This window comes from Sapajus apella, unplaced genomic scaffold (genome assembly GCF_009761245.1).
Source record: "Sapajus apella isolate SASKATOON/1434 unplaced genomic scaffold, GSC_monkey_1.0 scaffold14, whole genome shotgun sequence".
Taxonomy (NCBI): domain Eukaryota; kingdom Metazoa; phylum Chordata; class Mammalia; order Primates; family Cebidae; genus Sapajus; species Sapajus apella.
In genome coordinates, this window is record NW_022436954.1 from 3,915,692 (window position 1) to 3,937,515 (window position 21,824).

The window sequence follows — 21,824 nt, forward strand, 5'->3', positions numbered from 1 at the left end:
AGGCTGGAGTACAATTGTATGATCTTGGCTCACTGCAACCTCCACTTCCCAGGTTCAAGTGATTCTCCTGCCTCAGCCTCCTGAGTAGCTGGGATTACAGGCATGCACCACTATGTCCAGCTAATTTTTATATTTTTAGTAGAGACAGGGTTTCACCATGTTGGCCAAGCTGGTCTCGAACTCCTCACCTCAGGTGATCCAAGCATCATGGCCTCCCAAAGTGCTGGGATTACAGGTGTGAGTCACCACACCTGGCCCTCACTTTCACTTCTGATTTTAGTAATTTGATCTTTCTTTCCTTAGTCCATCTAGCTAAAGCTTTGCCAATTTTGCTTATCTTTTCAAAGAGCCAACTTTTTGCTTCTTTGACCTTTTTGTTTTTCTATTTTTTATTTCATTTATCTCTGCTCTAATCTTTATTACTTCATTCCTTTAGCTGTAGGTTTAGTTTGTCTTTTTTTCTAGTTATTTAATTTGTAAGGTTAGAGTGTTAAGATTCTCTTCTTTTGTTAAAGAAGTTTTTTTTTTTTTTTTGACACGGAGTCTTACTTTGTTGCTGAGGCTGGAGTCCAATGCGTGATCTTGGCTCACTACAATCTCTGCTTCCCAGGTTTAAGTGATTCTCCTGCCTCAGCCTCCTGTGTAGCTGGTACTACAGGTGTGCACCACCATGCCTGGCTAATTTTTGTATTTTTAGTAGAGATGGGGTTTCACAACATCGGTCAGGCTGGTCTCAAACTCCTGACCCTCAGGTGATCCACCCACCTAAGCCTCCCAAAGTACTGGTATTACAGGCGTGAGCTGCCTCGCCTAGCTGAGACAAGGTCTTGGTACGCTGCCCAGGCTGGCCTCAAAATCCTGGGCTCAAGCAATCCCACGTGCTGGGATTATAGGTGTGAGCCATTATACCAGGCCCCACTTGAAACCATTCTTTGATTTAAAGTCTGCTTCAGGGCTCAGTACGGTGGCTCACGCCTATAATCCCAGCACTTCAGAAGGCTGAGGCAGGCAGATCACTTGAAATTGGGAGTTTGAGACTAGCCTGGCAAACATGGTGAAACCCTCTCTCTACTAAAAATACAAACATTAGCTGGGCATGGTGGCGGGTACCTGTAAACCCAGCTACTTGGGAGGCTGAGGCAGGAGAATCACTTGAACCAGGAGACAGAGGTTGCAGTAAGTCGAGACTGCACCACTGCACTACACCGTGGGCAACAGAGCAAGATGCCATCTCTAAATAAATAAATAAATGAATGAAAATAAAAGTCTGGGCCGGGTGCGGTGGCTCACGCCTGTAATCCCAGCACTTTGGGAGGCCGAGGCGGGTGGATCACGAGGTCAAGAGATCGAGACCATCCTGGTCAATATAGTGAACCCCGTCTCTACTAAAAAATACGAAAAATTAGCTGGGCATGGTGGCGCATGCCTGTAATCCCAGCTACTCAGGAGGCTGAGGCAGGAGAATTGCCTGAGCCCAGGAGGCGGAGGTTGCAGTGAGCCGAGATCGCGCCATTGCACTCCAGCCTGGGCAACAAGAGCAAAACTCCATCTCAAAAAAAAAAAAGTCTGTTTTATCTGATATTAGTATAGCCACCCCTGCTCTTTCGGTTACTGTTTGCCTGGAATAGCTGTTTCCATCCTTTCACTTTCAATCTATTTCTGTCTTTATTTTATTTATTTATTTTTTAAATAAAGATAGGGTTTCACCATGTTGGTCAGGCTGGTCTTGAACTCCCGACCTCAGGTGATCCGCCCGCCTTGGTCTCCCAAGTGCTTGGATTACAAGCATGAGCCACCACGTCCGGCCCTATTTCTGCCTGTTGGATCTTCAGTGAGTCTCCTGTGGACAGCATATGGTTGTTATCATGTCATTTTTATCCATTCTGCCAATTTCTTGTCTTTTGATTTGGGAGTTTAATCCATTTATATTTAAAGTTCTTGTAAGGAATTTCTGTCATTTTGGTACTTTATTTCTATATCCTTATAGCTTTGTTCCGCATTTTCCTAAATTACTGTTTTCTTTTGTATTTAGATATATTTCCTTTTTTTTTTTTTTTTTTTTTTTAGAAGAGGGGGTTTCCCCATGATGGCCAGGCTGGTCTTGAACTCCTGCTCTCAGGTGATCCACCCACCTCAGCCTCCCAAAGTGCTAGGATTATAGGCGTGAGCCACCGCGCCCGGCCTTTAGATACATTTCTTTGGTGAAATGTGTAAATTCCTTTCACATTTCCTTCTGTATATATATTATAGGTATTTTCTTTACAGTTACCATAAAGATTACATCTAATATCTTAAAGTTAAACATTCTATTTTTAATTAATACCAGTTTGACTTCACTACTATTCAAAGACTATGCTGCTTTACAGCTGCCTCTACCCTTTTTTGTTACTGATGTCACAAAACCCACCCTAACACTGGACCCCTATTAGTTATTAGTTTACGCCCCTAAACATAAACTAGTATTTCATTCAATCATGGAGTGGGAGAAATGAGTCTTTGCTTTGCTGCCCAGGCTGGTCTTGAATTCCTGAGTTCAAGCAATCCTCCCACCTCAGCCTACTGAGTAGCTGGGATTACAGGCACGTACCATTATACCTGATTCTTTTTTTGTTTTTTTCTTTTTTTCATCCAGCCCAAAATGTCATACCCAGTTCTAATACTTTAAATGTATTAATCTCTTAATTACGTACAAATAAAATGTGGGGCTACACTCAAAGTTTCAGTGCTAGTTTTTAGGCTAACAATTATCTTTTCAAAAATATATTCATCTCAGGAGGCTGAGGCAGGAGAATTGCCTGAACCCAGGAGGCGGAGGTTGCGGTGAGCTGAGATCGCGCCATTGCGCTCCAGCCTGGGTAACGAGTGAAACTCTGTCTCAAAAAAAAAAAAAAAAAAAAATAAAGATATACATACATTTAATTATATATATATGTATATATATATATATATTCATCTCTTAAACTATGGAGAAACCAAATAGGAGTTACAAGCCAATGTTCAGATAATACTAGCTCTTATAATTACCCATGTATTTACCTTTATTGAGATATTTCTTCATATGGCTTCAAGTTACAATCTAATGTCCTGTCCTTTCACTTTGCAGGACTCTCCTGAGAACTTCTTACAATGCAGGTCCAGTGGTAACAAGTGTCCTTAGCTTTTGTTTTTCTGAGAATGTCTTAATTTCTCGCCCCTTTGAAGGACAGTTTTGCCAGATATAGGATTCTTGGTTGACAGTTTTGCTTTCCTTTTAGCACTTTGAATACATTGGCTCACTGTCTCCTGGCCTCCAATGTTTCTGATGAGAAATTGGTTCATAATTTTACTGAGGATACCTTTATGTAATGAATCATTTATTTTCTCTCAAGGCTTTCAAGAGTTTGTCTCTGGCTTTTTAAAGTTTGATTATAATGTGTCTTGGTGACAGTCTCTGAGTTCATCTTACTTGGAGTCATTGAGCTGTTTGGATGTTATCATGTCTTTCATCAAATCTGGGAAATTTTCAGCCATTATTTGATCAAATACATATTATCCCTGCTCCTATTTTCCTTCTGGTACTTCTGTAATGTGTATGTTGGTGTACTTAATGGTGTCAAAAATGTTCCTTTAGGTTCTTAGTCTGTTTTGTGTTGCTATTAATGGAATACCTGAGTAGGTAATTTATGATTAACAGAAATTTATTAGTTCACAATTCTGGAGGCTGGGAAGTCTAAAATCAAGCTGCCAGCATCTGGTGAGGGCCTTTTCACTACATTATCACATGGCGAAAAGCAAGACAGTAAGAGAATGAGAGAAAGCAAGAAGGGGCCAAACTCACCCTTTTATAACAGCATCAATCCAATCCATAAGAGTGGAGCCCCTGTAGCCTAATTATCTCTTAAAGGTCCCACCCCTTAATACTGTAACTGGCAATTCAATTTCAACATGAAATTTGGGAGGGCTAACGTTTTTTTTTTGAGACAGAGTTTCACTCTTGCCACCCAGGCTGGAATGCAATGGTGCGATATCAGCTCACTGCAACCTCCGTCTCACCGGTTCAATCGATTCTTCTGTCTCAGTCTTATGAATAGCTGGGATTACAAGCGCCCGCCACCATGCCCAGCTAATTTTTGCACTTTTAGTAGAGACTGGATTTCACCATGTTGGGCAGGCTGCTCTAGAACTCCTGACCTCAAGTGATCCACTCGCCTTGGCCTCCCAAAGTGCTAGGATTACAGGCATGAGCCACCGCACCCACCAGGGATAACATTTAAACTATGGCAGGCTATGTTCACTTTTCTTTAATTTTTGTCATTCTGTTCCTTAGACTTAATAATCTCCACTGTCCTATCTTCACTGATTCTTTTGCTTGTTCAAATCTGCCTTTTAATAGGGTTTTCATTTGAATTACTGTATTATTCAGCTCCAGAATTTCCTTTTGGTTTAAAGTTTTCTGTTTATTGATATTTCCATTTCATTCATACATTACTTTCTTGACTTCCTCCACAAAGTTCTTAGTTTTTTGAGCATCTTTAAGACAGCTATTTGAAAACATTTGTCTATTAGATCCACAATCAGGACTTTTTCAAAGACATTTTCTGTTGATTTTTTTTTCCCTTTTAATGGGCCATACTTTCTTCTTTCTTAACGTGCCTTATGATTTTTTTGTTGAAAACTGGACATTTGAATTTAATAATGTGGTAACTCTCAAAATCTGATTCTCTCTCTTCCCCAGAGTTTTCTGTGTTTTATTTTTATTTATTTATTTTTTTGAGACGGAGTCTTGCTCTGTCACCAGGCTGGAGTGCAGTGGCGTAATCTTGGCTCACTGCAACCTTCGCCTCCTGGATTCAAGCGATTCTTCGGCCTCAGCCTCCCGAGTAGCTGGGACCACAGGCACGTGCCACCACGTCTGGCTAATTTTTGTATTTTTAGTAGAAACGGGGTTTCACCATGTTGGTCAGGATAGTCTCAATCTCTTGACCTCATGATCTACCTACCTTGGCCTCCCAAAGTGCTGGGATTACAGGTGTGAGCCACCACGCCCAGCCTTTTCTGTGTTTTATTACTGTGTGTTTTGTTGTTTTTGTGTAGGCTATCTCTGTATCAAAGATCAATCTGAGGTATACATGTAAGTCTTCTTACGACTTTTCTGAGCCTGCACCTTCCAGGTGCAAATGCAGTCACTTCCTATTCTGAATGTGCTAGTCTTTAATGTCTGGCTCTCAAAGGGAAAAGAGAATAAATTGCCCCTCCCTTTTTTTTTTTTTGAGACAGAGTCTCCCTCTGTCACCCAGGCTGGAGCGCAGTGGCACAATCTTGGCTCACTGCAACCTCTGCTTCTTGGGTTCAAGGGATTTTCCTGCCTCAGCCTCCTGAGTAGCTGAAATTATGGGTGCCTGAGACCATGCCCAGTTAATTTTTTTTTTTTTTTTTTGAGATGGAGTCTTGCTCTGTTGCCAAGGCTGGAGTGCAGTGGTGTGATTTCAGCTTACTGCAACCTCCGCCTCCTGGGTTCAGCAATTCTCCTGCCTCAGCCTCCCAATTAGCTGGCACCACCATGCCCAGCTAATTTTTTGTCTTTTTAGTAGAGATAGGGTTTCACTGTGTTAGCCAGGATGGTCTCAATCTCCTGACCTCATGATCTGGCCACCTTGGCCTCCCAAAGGGCTGGGATTATAGGCATGAGTCACTGCAACCAGCCACAATAGCCCTTTTAAAACCCCTGGAAGTCAGTTCAACTGATAGGAAGAGGCCTGCAACAATTGTTGATTCAACAACAATTGCCCCACCTGTTTTGTTTTTTTTTTTGAGGGGGGTACAGGGTCTCACTCTGTTGCTCAGGCTGGAGTGCAGTGGTACGATCACAGACCACTGCAGCCTCAACCTCCAGGGCTCAAGGAATTGCTCCCCAAGTAGCTAAGCCTATCAGTGCATGCCACCACATCCAGCAAATTTTTGTAGAGACAGGGTTTCGCTATGTGGCCCAGGCTGATCTCAAACTCCTGGACTCAGGCAATCCACCTGCCTCAGCCTCCCAAAGTGCAAGATTACAGGCATGACCCACCGTGCCTGGCCCTACTTGTTTCTATGTCTGTACTTCTGTGATCAGAAGCAGCACTCAGTGATCACAGGGTGAATCCCATTATTTCAAGGAAAGGTTCCTCTTTGCTCACCCTGGCTCCCATAAGCTGTGTACAGACAGGTTTTTCTGAGAAACATATGCACAGCTGCTTGTCATGGGGTTTGGCTGGCAGGGGAGAGTGGAGAAGCTGCTACTGTGCTAAGGTCTGAAACTGACTGAAATTAACTGTATTTTATTGTCCATGGTGTTCCCTGGAATTTGCAAGCCTTGAATAGACTCCTGGATTCCAAAACAGTTATATCAGACTGATTCTGCCAATGCAATTATTGTCTAGGTAAGGAGACAATTTCCTAGTGCTTGCTACTCTGCCATCTTCCTACAATCCTCTCTGTGAGTCTACATTTTTAACAATATCACAAATAATTCTGAGGCAGGTCATCTGTGGACCACAAACTGTAAAAATCTCTCATCAAGAGGGTACCTATGGTAGTCTATTGCCTTATAAATACAGGGAATTACTGTCCTGAAGGTTCCTTAATAAAGGAGGTCACATGATAGATTATTATGTATTCGGGTGGGTTTTCTGAGGTCCCCTGAGAATGTTCTGTCTTGTGAAGAGTGGGAGAGCATTTCAATTACTCAACAGATTTACTGAACACCTACTATACTCCAGAGACTATGCTAAGTTCTAGGGAATACATGGCAATAGGCAGATGGCCAGGATCTAACACAGAAACAGTAAAGGGATGAATAAAACAGAGATTTGAGAACTTTCCTTTACCTGGGATATCTGTGACTTTCACCTTTTAGATAAACAGAAGAGTCAGTAGTCTAACAAGGACCCTCAAGTGGCCAGGAGATAGTACTGCAGTATTTAATTTTCAAAGCAAAGGAATGGCACTGGAACTTTGGTACAGAAGACAGATGATCATAGAAATTCTAGTACTAGGAAGAAAATCAAAAAAGTCCCTTCATTTTAAGTTCTGTTGGAAGTATCTGAAAAAGACTATTCTGGCCAGACATAGTGACTCACACCTGTAATACCAGCACTTTGGGAGGGTGAGGCGGGTGGATTGGTTGAGACCAGCCTGGCCAACACAGTAAAACTTCATCTCTACTAAAAATACAAAAATGAGCTGAGTGTGGTGGCAAGTGGCTGCAATCCCAGCTACTCAGGAGGCTGAAGTGGGAGAATCGCTTAAACACTGCAGGCGGAGGTTGCAGGGAGCTGAGATAGCGTCACTGTACTCCAGCCTGGGCGACAGAGAGAGAGAGAGACACTGTCTCTTCTCAAAAAAAAAAAAAAAAAAAAAGACTTTATTCCATTTTACTAACCATTCCTGAACTCCTAAGGATGCTGGGGTGTCTCAGGACCATAATGAACACCACTGTCTGCAGAAAACTAAGCTGAAACTTTACTAACGTCAGGAATTTTCTTCTTTAATTAGATTGATCTAATTTGCTTTCCTTTTCCTAAATTTTGAACATAATAAAATAATTAAAGACTCAATTTAACCAGTCACTGATGAAGATAAATTTTAATGTAACTACTTCGCAGCTTATAAAGTTTCAAATCTTAGGCAAGTTTCCAAATGTAGCATTGGTGAGCATTTCCTGGAAATTTCTCTACTGCTTTTAGGAAAAGGGAATCACGGTATTAATGAAACTTCATTCTTAGCTCAGAGATGTAAGTTTTTGGTTTCTGGGATAGGTTGCCCCAGAAGGCACACCCTTCATGGAGAAAAGGAAGTATGTAGGTAGGAAAAAGAAATTCCAATGTTTTATGTTTAATGTGTATATTAAATAAGGCAACTTCTGTAACTCTCTGATAAAATTCTCAGTTCTTAACGAAAATGTAGTTTCCAATCAAATACATACTTCAATGTTCTTAAGTCTTAAATCTCAATCAGAGATTTAATTCAGTCCTAAGTCTTAAATCTTTGCCTTAAAGACGGAGGCCAAAACCTCAATACTTACCCACACACATTTTGACATCATTCACAGTGAAGTCTGGATCTGGCATTCTATGAAACAAACACCAGTAAGTATACATGGAAAACATAACTTCTCAAGTAATGTGAGTTTTTTTTTCTTAAAGTACTGAGAACTCCTCAATCAGATACAGCAATATTCACAATCAGGTTTAAAATTATTTTTAAAATATAGGTGAGTGTATATTTACATATATGCATAGGAAAAAAGAATATATAAATAAAAGCATGGTTTAGCTAAGGGTAGTAGATTTCAGGAGATTAAAATTTGCTGGTTTTTTTTTTTTTTTTTGGTTCATCTATATTTTCTCATTTACCTCTAATATGAATAACCTATGTATCAAAAGAAGAAAAACATACACTTTTAAAACTAAATGGGAAATTATTTTCAATTACTACTGTTTTGGGTTATTAGTACCACCACTGTTTATAGTCCTGGGTGTAACAAGGCCATTTTGCAACTACATCCAGCCAGGCTGAAAACACTTACTTTATTCCAAGTCCATCAGAATTCTTGAAAATCAGAGGATCTCTCAAGCCACCCCGCTGGATATACTCTACATTAAAATCTGTCAACACAGAAAAGTAATTATTAGAAATACAGGGAGTATAGTTAAAAAATAGATAAAAGGATCACAAAAAGGATCCTAAGTACTAAGGTATAATAGTGTTTGTTATTCTGTGTATACAATTGTGCTGTTAGACAATAAAATATATGCTTATTAAGAAGCATCTCTTAGAAAATATGGAGAGCACATTGAGAAACAAAGCTTGAGGGGTTTGCCAAGTCTATATATTTCCACAGGAAATTTAGAGCTTAAACAATATGGGGGTAGTACTATTAATGAGTCATCTCATAAATGCTAAACAGAAATTATCATCATCTTGTCTCTTAAGAGTAAAAAAAAAAATTAATTTTGACCACTACAATATATATATGATATCCTTGTCAGTTTGCCAATGATCAAAGATGCATGGTACACATGGAATCCCACCCTCAGTTTTGGTGGGGTAGGTATACACATAAAATGATTTTTATCGTACGGTTTTTAATTAAACTGAAAACTAAGGGAAGGAAGAAGGAAGAAGAAGCCGTTAGGCAAAAAAACTCCAATAATACTCCTGCCCTAATAAAAGATTACTTCTAATATAGCAGAGAATGACTCACAGGTTGGGAGGACTGGTGGGCAAGTGCATACAAGGGGCACTGAATAATAAGAAAAAATACATCAACAGGCAATATTTTAGCTGGATAAATGCTAAACCCCACAATGCTCAGAGTCTATGACTTCCCACATCAAAGGACTATATGTTGGAACCAAAATTATACTGACCTTTTCCTTCCATAAAAGTAACAAAATTGGCGTTATATTTGTTGGTATGCAGTTTCTCTTCCAAGTCAAAAGTTCTTTTCCCTTCAATTTCATCATCTGATATGCCATCATCTTCATAGCGCCGTCGCATGGTACCACGCTGGGAGAGAAGGGAACATATGGATGAAATCATGTACTTTTTCATGCCTACCTATAAGTGGTCATAGATTTCCCTACATGTGCAAAGTGCTACTTTCAAACTCAGTTGCTATTTTCCTTGCCTTATGGATCTTTCTTTCTCTCAAGATAGGTGATACTCTCAGAATACACAGTATATAATATTTTAATGAGCCACTGGGTCCTCTATGCATTTTGCCTTTGCTAATTCTTTGAATCTAGATATACAAATTCACGACAACAACGGGACCAAACAGAGTCTATTATCTTTTTCATTTCATTTGTCTATCATTGTTTATCAGAGTGGGGACAAACTGTCTTCATAGAAATTTCAAGTCAGGCCCAAAATGTCATTTTTTCATAGGGGAGAGCTGTATTTAAAATTAGCTTTATAAAGCAATCTCAATAATAGACTAAAACATTTGAATTAATAGATCAAAAACTCTTGTCTCAGATAAAGGAAGAAAGCTAATCTAGAGAACAGCATTCAAGGCCAGTGTGGTAGCTCACGCCTGTAAACCCAGCACTATGGAAGGCCAAAGTGGGTGGATCACCTGAGGTCGGAAGTTTGGGACCAACCTGACCAACATGGAGAATTCCCGTCTCTACAAAATAAAAAATTAGCTGGGCATGGTGGCACACGCCTGTAATCCCAGCTACTCGGTCAGGAGGCTGAGGCAGGAGAATCACTTGAACCCAGGAGGTAGAGGTTGCGGTGAGCCAAGATCGCGCCGCTATACTCCAGCCTGGGCAGCAAGAACAAAACTTCGTCTCAAAAAAATAAAGAATGAACAGCATTCGAAACAGCATACCATCAATATTTAGCTTTAAAGACGACATGTCTTTCCAAAGAAGATATACAAATGGACAATAAGCACATGAAAAATGCTCAATTCCCATTAGTCATCAGAGAAATGCAAACCAAAACCACAATGAAATATCACTTTATACCCACCAGAATGGCTATCATCAAAGGAATAAACAATAACATGTGCTGATCTGAACGTAGATCAGTTGGAAACCTCATACATTGCTGGTGGAAATGTAAAATGGTGCAGACACTGGCAAGCAGTTTAAAGTTCCTCAAAAAGTTAAACAAAGTTATCCTAAGACCCAACAATTCTTCTCCCTAGGTATATATCCAAAAGAACTGAAAACATATGTTCTTTTCAAAACGAAAGCTTATACACATGTTCACACTAGCATTATTCACAACAGCCTTAAAGGTAGAAACAATCCAAATGTCAATCAATTGATGAATGGATGAACAAAATATGATATACCTACACAATGAGATGTTATTCAGCCACAGAAAGGAATGAAGGGATTTCCAGTTCTCTGGAATCCCCTCCCACATAGTGGAAGCAAAAAAAAAAAAAAAAAAAGGAATGAAATACTGCTATGTGCCACAACATAACAGTATGTATGTTATGTTCTGAAAACATTATACCAAGTACAAAAAAAGCCAGACATAAAAGACCACATATTGTATGACTTCATTAAAATAAAATGTCTAGAATAGGCAAATCCATAGAGACAGAAAATAGATTCATATTTGCCAGGGCTGGAGAAAACGAAGAATAAGAAAGTGACTGATAATAGTATGCATTTTTTGAGAGCAATGAAAACGTTCCGGAATTAGATAATGGTGACATTTGTACAACTCTGTGAATATACTAAAAAACCACTGGATTGTACACTTTATTTTTTATTTTCTGAGGTGGGGCTGTGCTCTGTCGCCCAAGCTAAAATGTGGTGGCTCGATTAAGGCTCACTGCAACCTGAACCTCCTAGACTCTGGTGATCACCTATAGCCTCCCATAGCTGGGACCACCAGTGCCCACCACCACACCCAGCTAATTTTTTTTATTTTTAGTAGCGACAGGGGTTCACCATGTTGGCCAGGCTGGTCTCGAACTCCTGGCTCAAGCAATCTGCACACCTCAGCTTTCCAAAGTGCTAGGATTATAGCTGTGAGTCACCACCTGGCTGACTTGTATACTTTAAATGAGTAGACTGTATGGTATGAGAATTCTATCTAATAAGCAGTTACTTTTAAAATGTTGCTTATACTTCAAGTTTACCTTTTAATACAGTCATGCGCAGTATAATGACATTTCAGTCAACGATGGACTGCATATATATGACAGTGGTCCCATAAGATTACAGTAGAACTAAAAAATGCCTATATCCTAGTGACACTGTTGCCATCAGGACATCGTAGCACAACACATTACTCCTGTTTGTGGTGATGCTTGTGTAAATCTAACTGTGCTGCCAGTCATGTCAAAGTGTAGCACATACCGTTACAAATAGTACACAATAAATGACCGTGTTACTGGTTTATGTATTATTCTGTACTTATTATTTTAGCATGCATTCCTTCTACTTATTTTTTTCTTAATTTTAACTGTAAAACAGCCACAGGTAGGTCTTTTAGGAGGTATCCAAAAGAAGGCATTGTTATCACAGTAGATAACAGTTCATGCATGTTATTGTACCTGAAAATCTTCCAGTGGGAAAAGATGTGAAGGCAGAAGACAGTGATAATGATGTTCTGTGATACTGATGATCCCAACCCTCTGCAGGCTAATGTGTATGTTTATGTCTTGTTTTTTAACAAAAAAGTTTAAAAAGTTAAAAAAGATTTTAATAAAAGCTTACAGAATAAGGATATAAAGAAAATGCTTTTGTATAGTGGTATATCTGTGTTTTAAGGAAAGTATTACTATAAAAGTGGAAAATTTGAAAAAATTCAAAAGTATATAAAGTTAAAAAGTTACAGACTAAGCTTAGTTTATTATTATTATTATTATTATTATTATTATTTTTGAGACGGAGTCCTGCTCTGTTGCCCAGGCTGGAGTGTAGTGGCATGATCTTGGCTCACTGAAACCTCTGCCTCCCGGGTTCAAGCAATTCTCCCACCTCAGTCTCCCGAGTAGTTGGGATTACAGGCACCCACCAACATGCCTGACTAATTTTTGTATTTTTAGTAGAGACGGGGTCTAACCATGTTGGTCAGGCTGGTCTTTAACTCCTGACCTCAGGTGATTCATCCATCTTGGCCTCCCAAAGTGCTGGTATTATAGGCATGAGCCACAATGCCTGGCCTAGTTAAATATTGAAGAAAAAATTTTATAAATTAAAACATTGTTCATAAAATCTACAAATGTGTCCTAGGCCCTCACATTTACTCACTATTCACTCACTGACTCACCTAGAGCAACTTTCAGTCCTACAGGATCCATCACAGGAAGTGCCCTATACAAGTATACCATGTTTTACTTTTTATAACATATTTTCACTGTACCTTTTCTCTATTTGGATACACAAATATTTACCACCATGTTATAACTGCCCATAGTATTCAGTACAATAACATGCTGTACAGATTTGTAGCCTAGGAGCTATAGGCTATACCATATAACCTAGGGGTGTAGTAGACTATGCCACCCAGGTTTGTGTAAGTACACTCTATATTGTTAATATAATTATGAAACTGCCTAACTATACACTTCTTAGAACATATCCCCCTGTTGAGTAATGCATGACCGTATTTTACTTTAGCCAGTGTTAAAATTTGTCGAAATTTCTCGAATACATATCCAACAGGCAATTGGATGTGCCAGTGGTAGTGGTAAGGGTAAAGTCACCCTACCTTTATTTGTGCTAAAATAACCAAATCTGGAATTTAAAGCTAAATATTGATGGTCTAGAACAGATTACATAGCAACTGAAGTTACACAAACACATAAGAAAATGAGACACTGGAGAAAGGTCTCTTAGGAAGTAGAAGTCTGTGAAAGGGCAGAAATAAGTCATAAAAAATAAAAGAAACCAATCTATTACACACTAGAGGAAAACAAGATTCAACTTATCAGTTTTAGGCAAAAACACAAAGGGGAAATCTGGTATATTTTCCATATTTAGTAAAAAACCTTAGAACACTCTCTTACCTAGTAACTTGGCTGCCACAAAACACAGCTCAAAAGCCAAAAGAAGGTTTAATTTTGATAGACTTCACTGACACCAACAATGCCATTATCATTCAAAATATTTTTAGGGTATGGGGCTGCTGCACTCCAGTCTGGGCAGCAGAACCAGGACTTTTCTCAAAATAACTAAATAAAAATAAAAACCAGGTTGGGTGCAGTGCTAGGATTACAGGCTCACACCTGTAATCCTAGCACTTTGGGAGACCAGGTCAGGTGGATCACTTGAGCCCAGGAATTAGAGACCAGCGTAGTTCATGTCAAAACCTGTCTCCATTAAAAATATAAAAACTGACTGGGCATAGCGGCTCATACCCATAATCCCAGCACATGGGGAGGCCGACACAGGCTGATCATTGCAGTCAGGAGCTCCAAATCAGTCTGGCCAATATGGCAAAACCCCTTCACTACTAAAAACAAAAAAATTAGGCTGGAGCAGTGGCTCCCACCTAGCACTTTGAAAGGCAGAGACAGGCAGATCACCTGAGGTCAGGAGTTTGAGACCAGCCTGACAAACATGGAGAAACCCCATCTCTACTAAAAACACAAAATTAGCCGGGTACAGTGCCACATGCCTGTAATCCCAGCTACTTGGGAGGCTGAGGCAGGAGAATCGCTTGAACCTGGGAGGCAGATACATTGTGCTATTGCACTTCAGCCTGGGCAAGAGTGAAACTCTGTCTCAAAATAACTAACTAAACAAGTAGCCAGGAGTGGTAGAAAGCATGGTGGAAGGCGCCAGTAATCCCAGACACTTGGGAGCTGAGGAAGGAGAATCACTTCAAACCAGGAGATGAAGGCTGCAGTGACTGAGAGGGCACCACTGCATTCCAGTCTGGGTGACTGAATGAGACTCCGTAGCCAAAAAAAAAAAAAAACCAAAACTGGGCTGGACAGAGTGACTCACGCATGCCTATAATCCCAGCACTTTGGGAGGCTGAGGCAGGTGGATTACCTGAGGTCATGAGCTCAAGACCAGCCTGAACAAGAAGGTGAAATCCCATCTCTGCTACAAATACAAAAATTAGCCTCAAGTGGTGGCAGGGGCCTGTAGTCCTAGCTACTCGGGAGGCTGAGACAGGAGAATTGCTTGAACCCGGGAGGCAGAGGTTGCAGTGAGCTGAGATGGCACAACTGCACTCCAGCCAGCCTGGTCAACAAGAGAGAAACTCCATCTCAAAAAAAAAAAAAGAAAGAAAAGGAAAAAAGAAAAAAGGAAAATAGCTAAACATTCACATACAAAAATTAAAATGCACAGTCCTAGCACTCCAGAAGACTGTTGGCCAGTAGGGGATGACAAATAAGTAAATAAATTATAGTATTATAATTTAATGTGCTATGTATTAAGACAGGTATTGAAGCCCAGGAGGAAGAACAACTAACACAGGGGGATTGGGGAAAGCTCCACGTAAGAAGCCACATAAGAAAAATGCTGATTCATTCAGTATAACTTTACCGGACATCTACCAAGTTCCAAAGACTATAGACAGACTGTGTTGCTCCTCTATAGCAATGATCTCTTCAAACTTTTTTTGGCTTTCTCTTCACCTACTAGAGTTATCAGTATCTCCTTTGTTTGTTTGTTTGTTTATTTATTTATTTATTTATTCTGAGATGGAATTTCACTCTTGTTGCCCAGGCTGGAGTGCAATGGTGTGATCATGGCTCACCACAACCTCCGCCTCCCAAGTTCAAGCGGTTCTCCTGCCTCAGCCTCCTGAGTAGCTGGGATTACAGGTACCCATCACCACATCTGGCTCATTTTGTATTTTTAGCAGAAACAGGTTTCTCCGCGTTGGTCAGGATAGTCTCGAACTTCCAACCTCAGGTGATCCACCCGCCTTGGTCTTCCAAAGTGCTGGGATTAAAGGCATGAGCAACTGTGCTCGGCCCGGTATCTCCTTATTAATATACATACATACATACATACATACATACATACATATATATATATGTATATAAAACATTTCTCTGAAATAAATTATTAAATTTGTTTACAAAGTTTGAAAATTTCATTATCTCTCATGAGGGATTTTAATGAGAATATCCCAAGGAAGTACAAAAAGAGTTGGAATCACTGCCTTACAATGACTAAGCCTTGGGCCCAAGTTTTTATCTTTTGATCCATGTAAAATGTTTTCCCCCTAAATGTTTTGTTTTTCTTTCTTTCTTTTTTTTAATAAGATGGGGTTTCACCATGGTGGCCAGGCTGGTCTTGAACTCCTGACCTCGGGTGATTCACTCACCTCGGCCTCCCAAAGTGCTGGGATTACAGGCATGAGCCACCGCGCCCGGCCTTTTTTGTTTGTTTGTTTTCCCCCACCAAATGATAAGTGGCCTGAGCACAGAGAATAAGGAAGAACACAAGTTTAGTTTTAACATAACTGCCTAACATATGACAAAGAAGATGCAGTGATAAATTAACATGGCTGAAAAACTTGCTTTTCTTTTATTGAAAGGTCAGCCTTCAAATACATTCTGCAAAAAGTTAGATCAACTTCTACAGAGATGAACAGCACACAGAACAGTTTCCACATAAGAAAAATGTTAGCACATCACAGTAATTCCAACAACCAGAAAATATAATCCATAAGTAGAAGGCAACATCCACAGAATTTAACAGCAGGAAGCTCATGCATACCTAAGTCTCTTGATTAAAAAAATATTTAGTCAGTAGGACATTTAAAGAAAAAAAAAAAGATAGTGAAGGCAAAATGCTCAAGAGAAGATCAATATATAAAACAAAAGTAAACTATTCCCTAAAAAGTTCCCTCAAGAATAGTGTCAAATAGCTACCTACATATATATAGAACGATCCTGACCACAAACATGCCCTCCACAAAACTAACTGGCCAAGAAATGAGTTAAAAGTGCTAGATCTCTCCCAGCGTTGCCTGCCTTCCTACATACCATCAGGCTGGAGTGCAACAGTGTGATCTCAGCTCATTGCAACCTCCATCTCCCAGGTTCAAGCGATTCTCGTGCCTCAGCCTCCCGAGTAGCTGAGATTACAGGCACGCACCACTGCACCTGGCTAATTTTTATTGTATTTTTAGTACAGATGGGGTTTCACCATGTTGACCAGGCTGGTTTCAAACTCCTGACTTCATGTGATCCATTGGCCTCAGCCTCCCAAAGTGCTGAGATTACAGGCATGAACCACCACATCTGGCCAATATTAAACTTTCTACCAACAAGCAAGTGTTCAGTGTATCCTCCAACGAAAATCTAGTCAAACCACTGAAGAAACTAGAAGTAGGCAAGTAACAGCATTTGTCAGTGTCCAAACATGTGGTTGTATTTTTTTTTTTTTTTTTTTTTTTTGAGACGGAGTTTTGCTCTTGTTACCCAGGCTGGAGTGCAATGGCGCAATCTCGGCTCACGGCAACCTCCGCCTCCTGGGTTCAGGCAATTCTCCCGCCTCAGCCTCCTGAGTAGCTGGGATTACAGGCATGCACCACCATGCCCAGCTAATTTTTTGTATTTTTAGTAGAGACGGGGTTTCACCATGTTAACCAGGATGGTCTCGATCTCTTGACCTCGTGATCCACCCGCCTCGGCCTCCCAAAGTGCTGGGATTACAGGCGTGAGCCACCGCGCCCGGCCTGTATTTTTTAAGTAACTATGAAGTAAACATGTATAATTCCTTACTCTCCCTCTGTTCCAAATCTTCACTTCCTTTTTATAGCCCCCAAACAATTTTAAAAATTAGCACTCTTAATATATGACATTTTAAAATTAGCCTGAGCTAAATGAAATCACAACTCAAAAGGAAAATAAAATATTTGCTTTTTCTAATTATTTGCCTCCTAGAGCAGAAAAGAAGGGGATTTTGGAAGGCCTAATCACTAAGAAATAATCTAAAACATTAAGAGACAGGGTCTCACTACGTTGCTCAGGCTGGAGTGCAGTGGCTACTCACAGGTGTAATCACACTACTGATCAGCACAGGAGTTTGTTTTTTTGTTCTGAGATGGAGTCTCGCTCTTGTTGCCCAGGCAGGGAGTACAGTGGTGCAATCTCAGCTCACTACAACCTTCACCTCCCGGGTTCAAGTGATCCTCCTGCCTCGGCCTCCTGAGTAGCTGGGATTACAGGCGTGTACTACCACACCCAATCAGTATACTGCATTATAGCCCAGAACTCCTCGCTTCAAGAGATCCTTCTGCCTTAGCCTCTCAAGTAATGGGGACTACACGACCATGCCACCATGCCAAGCAAGAAATAATCTTTAAAGCAACCCCACTCTCCCCTCATACACAAATACTACCCACCAAAAATGGAAACAATAATGTAACTCAGAAATATTCAGTTTCTCAGCCAGGGGTGGTGGCTCACTCCTGTAATCCCAGGACTTTGGGAGATCAAGGCAGGCGGATCACTCGAGGTCAGGAGTTCAAGACCAGCCCAACCAATGTGGCAAAATCCCATCTCTACTAAAAATACAAAAAGTAGTTGGACATGGTAGCATGTGCCTGTAGTCCCAGCTACTTGGGAGTGTGAGGCCTGGAATCACTTTAACTCAGGAGGTGGAGGTTGCAGTGAGCCAAGATCACACCATTGTACTCTTGCCTGGGCAATAAAACAAGACTGTCTCAAAAAAAAAAAAGAAAAATATTATTTCTCCCAAAAGTCAACCCAATTTTTAAACTTGATTTTCATCAGCCAATGAAACACCTACTGAAATACAAATACTCCGTGACTACTTCTGTTTACTGCCTGATCTGTTTCTGTATCAACAAACACACAGAAAAAAGAAAGATAATGCCTAGTTTTTTCACCATCTTTTATAACTGATGTAACTGTGAGTCATCAGTATGATACGTGGTACTGGTCGTGCCAATTTAGTTCCTAGAAGGTAAGGATTAATAAAAGTATTTATTACACAAATAACAATTTATGGAAAAAGAAAAAAACCCTAAAAGTTTACCATAAATCTAAAGGGGAAGTAACAGTGACCATTCTTTTTGCCAGACAAGAAAGGTACTATGAACCTGAAAGGACAGCTTATCTTGAAAAACAACTAACTCTACGTCTTTGCTCAGAAATGATAAAAACCATAAAATTTGTCACACACGCTGCTTCTCCCAAGTCTTTAAGTGAATTCAGGGAGATACCAAGCAGTTGCTTGAAACCAGAAAATATTTGATAAATGCACCTGTTTTCAGCTTTGCTACATTCCTCTCATCAGGAACTTTCCTACATGATCCTTCTCTCTGGAGCTATGACTGATGTTCTGATTCATAGACAAAGGTCAGCCTCTTAATCAACAAATAACCTCTATTTCAAACTATCAAACTTGAGATTTATGAAATTTCACATCCAGGAGTGGAAGCTTTAGAAGGAACTGGCATAAGATTAAGAGTTGGTATCCTAAATTACTCCCTTCAAACACATATATTCCTACCCAATCCACTACCACCATTACATTATAGTCCTGCCAAGACCTCTTTTCTTCTATGTGTTCAGTCACCCCATCCACACCAACTGAAGTTAAAGCAGAGAAAACTACGTCTTCATTTCTGAAATTAGCTAGAAAAGTTACTCTAAGAGTGGTAAACTGACCCACATCATCAAAAGTCCAATAGCAGGCCCAGCGTAGTGGCTCACGCCTGTAATTCCAGCACTTTGGGAGGCCAAGGTGGATGGATCACTTGAAGTCAGGAATTTGAGAGCAGCTAATATGGTGAAACCCTGCCTCTACTAAAAATACAAAAAAAAAAAAAAAAAAAAAATAGCCAGTCCCAGCTACTCCAGAGGCTGAGGCAGGAGAATTACTTGATACTGGGAGATGGAGGTTACAGTGAGTCGAGATTGTACCACTGCATTCCAGCCTGGGCGATAGAGATTCTGTCTCCAGAAAAAATAAAAAAGGCCAATAGCAGCTAAGTATAATGGCTCATTCCTGTAACCCTACTGCTTTAAGAGGCCATGGTAGAGGATCACTTGAAACTAGGAGCTCAAGATACCAAGCCTGAGTAAAAGAGAAATAACCCATCTCTTTTTTTTTTTTTTTTTTTTTTTGAGACAGAGTCTTGCTCGGTCACCAGGTGCCAGGCTGGAGTACAGTGGCACAATCTCGGCTCACTGCAACCTCCGCCTCCCAGGTTCAAGCAATTCTCCTGCCTCAGCCTCCCGGGTAGCTGAGACTACAGGCGCAAGCCAACACGCCCAGCTAATTTTTGTTGTATTTTTTAGTAGAGACGGGGTTTCACCATGTTGGCCAGGATGGTCACAATCTCTTGACCTTGTGATCTGCTCGCCTCGGCCTCCCAAAGTGCTGGGATTACAGGCTTGAGCCACTGCGCCCGGCCCTGAAATATCCCATCTCTACAAAAAAATAACCACCTCAATTCTAAATCTTTTGGGAAAAAATTTAAAAAATAAAGTAAAATAAAACAACAATAGCAGCAGCAAAAGTCCAATAGCCAAATCAATACTTAATGAAAGTTATACTCAAGCCACCAGAGAAGCTAAAAATGTAAGTTAATTATCACATCTTCGCTAAACTTCTCCAGATTTAAGTACCCCATCTAAAATATTATGAAATCACCTTCAATCAAACTAAAATTATTGTTATCTGAAATCAAAAATTCACTTTCAGGTATGAACCTATATCTACTATGTTTAGCAAAAGTGCATAATCAGAAGAGCAGATTAGGGTCAGAAGTCGGTCTGGGTCTAGGCACTGCCACCTTGAGCTTCAAATTCCCTAAGCTTCCATTTTCTCATGTGAAAATGTCATGAATATCACCTAAAGCACAGGAGGGATGTGATGTTTAAATAAAAACGTGTATGCAAATACTCTGCAAACGTGGCAAGAGACTGTACAGAGTAGTGGCAGGGTCCAGACCAGGTTTATAGAGTTCAAATCCTAAGTTCAGCCTCTTATTGTGTCTGACGCACTTAACTAATAATAACAGAAGCCATTGCACAGGGTTGTATGAGGATTAAATAAAAAATGTAAAGTATCTAGCACATGCTCAAAAATTATCAGCAATTGTGATTTTTTTTTTTTTTGGACTGGTTAATGGCTTTTTTTTTTTTTTTTTTTAGGTGGGGTGTTTCTCTGTTTCCAGGCTAGAGTGCAGTGGCACCATCTCAGCTCATTGCAACCTCCACCTCCCAGGTTCAAGCGATTCTCCTGCCTCAGCCTCCCAAGTAGCTGGGACTACAGGTGCGCACCACCACACCTGGCTAATTTTTGTATGTTTAGTAGAGGGTTTCACCATGTTAGCCAGGACGGTCTAGATCTCTTCACCTCATGATCTATCTGCCTTGGCCCCACCAAAGTGCTGGGATTACAGGTGTGAGCTACCAAGCCTGGCCCAGCAATTGTGATTTTGAACACGATTCAACATTGGACTGGAAATCAACTGTATGTCCCAAAAAGAATGGCCTATATGACTAGAGACAAGTTATACTTGCCTCTTCTCCAATGGCATTAAATGTCCTTCTTTATCATTCCAAGTCATAGAATTTTCCAAGTCCATACTGTTTGGGGTTAACTCTTTTATGATTCCATCTCTAAATCTCCTAATATCAAATGTCTAATCCTAGGGATGAAATTTTATGAAATTCAACAACTGTATCCTGCCAGCAATTTAATATGAAGTGGTCATCTCTGTAAGACATTATTTGAGAAGTCCCTGCCCTAAGTGGTAGATTTGGTTATACAGCTGCTGATCCTTCAAGAGAGCTTTAAGGAAAGGTCAAACATGAATACGAAATTGTAGAGCTACAAGACAGAGTAGCAATGAAGTTACACAAGAGCACACTTCTGGGTATCGGTCTGACTAAGGCAGAAGATTGAAAACAAACTAAAGGAGAAGAGGAGTAACTAACAAAAGTAGGATACAGTTCAATTCCTAACTTAAAAAAAGAGTCTGGTGCAGTGGCTCACACCTGTCATTCTAGCACTTTGGGAGGCCAAGGCAGGTGGATTGCCTAAGCTCAGGAATTCGAGACCAGCCTAGGCAACATGGTAAAACCCGTCTCTACTAAAATACAAAATAATTAGCCAGGCATGGTAGTTTGCACCTGTAATCACAGCTACTCAGAAAGCTGAGACAGGAGAATCCTTTGAATTTGGGAGGCTGAGGTTGCAGTGAGCCAAAAGAGTACCATTGCACTCCAGCCTGGGTGGCAGAGCAAGACTATGTCTCAAAAAAAAAAAACAAAAAAAGGGGCCGGGCATAGTGGCTCACGCCTGTAATCCAAGCACTTTGGAGGCCAAAGAGGGCGGATCACCTGAGGTCGGGAGTTCAAGACCAGCCTGACCAAC

General features: G+C 40.4%; 1 protein-coding gene across 3 annotated transcripts in view; it reads right to left on the reverse strand.

The window, feature by feature from the left end:
* Positions 1 to 21,824, reverse strand: part of KDM2A (lysine demethylase 2A) — a 137,019-nt gene that overhangs the window by 65,180 nt on the left and 50,015 nt on the right. For 2 of the 3 annotated variants that reach the window (XM_032282693.1, XM_032282694.1), the window contains 3 exons: positions 9,390 to 9,528; positions 8,546 to 8,624; positions 8,042 to 8,088 (listed from right to left, as the gene is read on the reverse strand). In XM_032282693.1, coding sequence (XP_032138584.1) covers positions 8,042 to 8,088; positions 8,546 to 8,624; positions 9,390 to 9,528 — 265 coding nt within the window. Of the gene's footprint in view, positions 1 to 3,036; positions 3,992 to 8,041; positions 8,089 to 8,545; positions 8,625 to 9,389; positions 9,529 to 21,824 lie in introns of those variants that run through there. The other variant, XM_032282695.1, reaches the window with a different exon arrangement.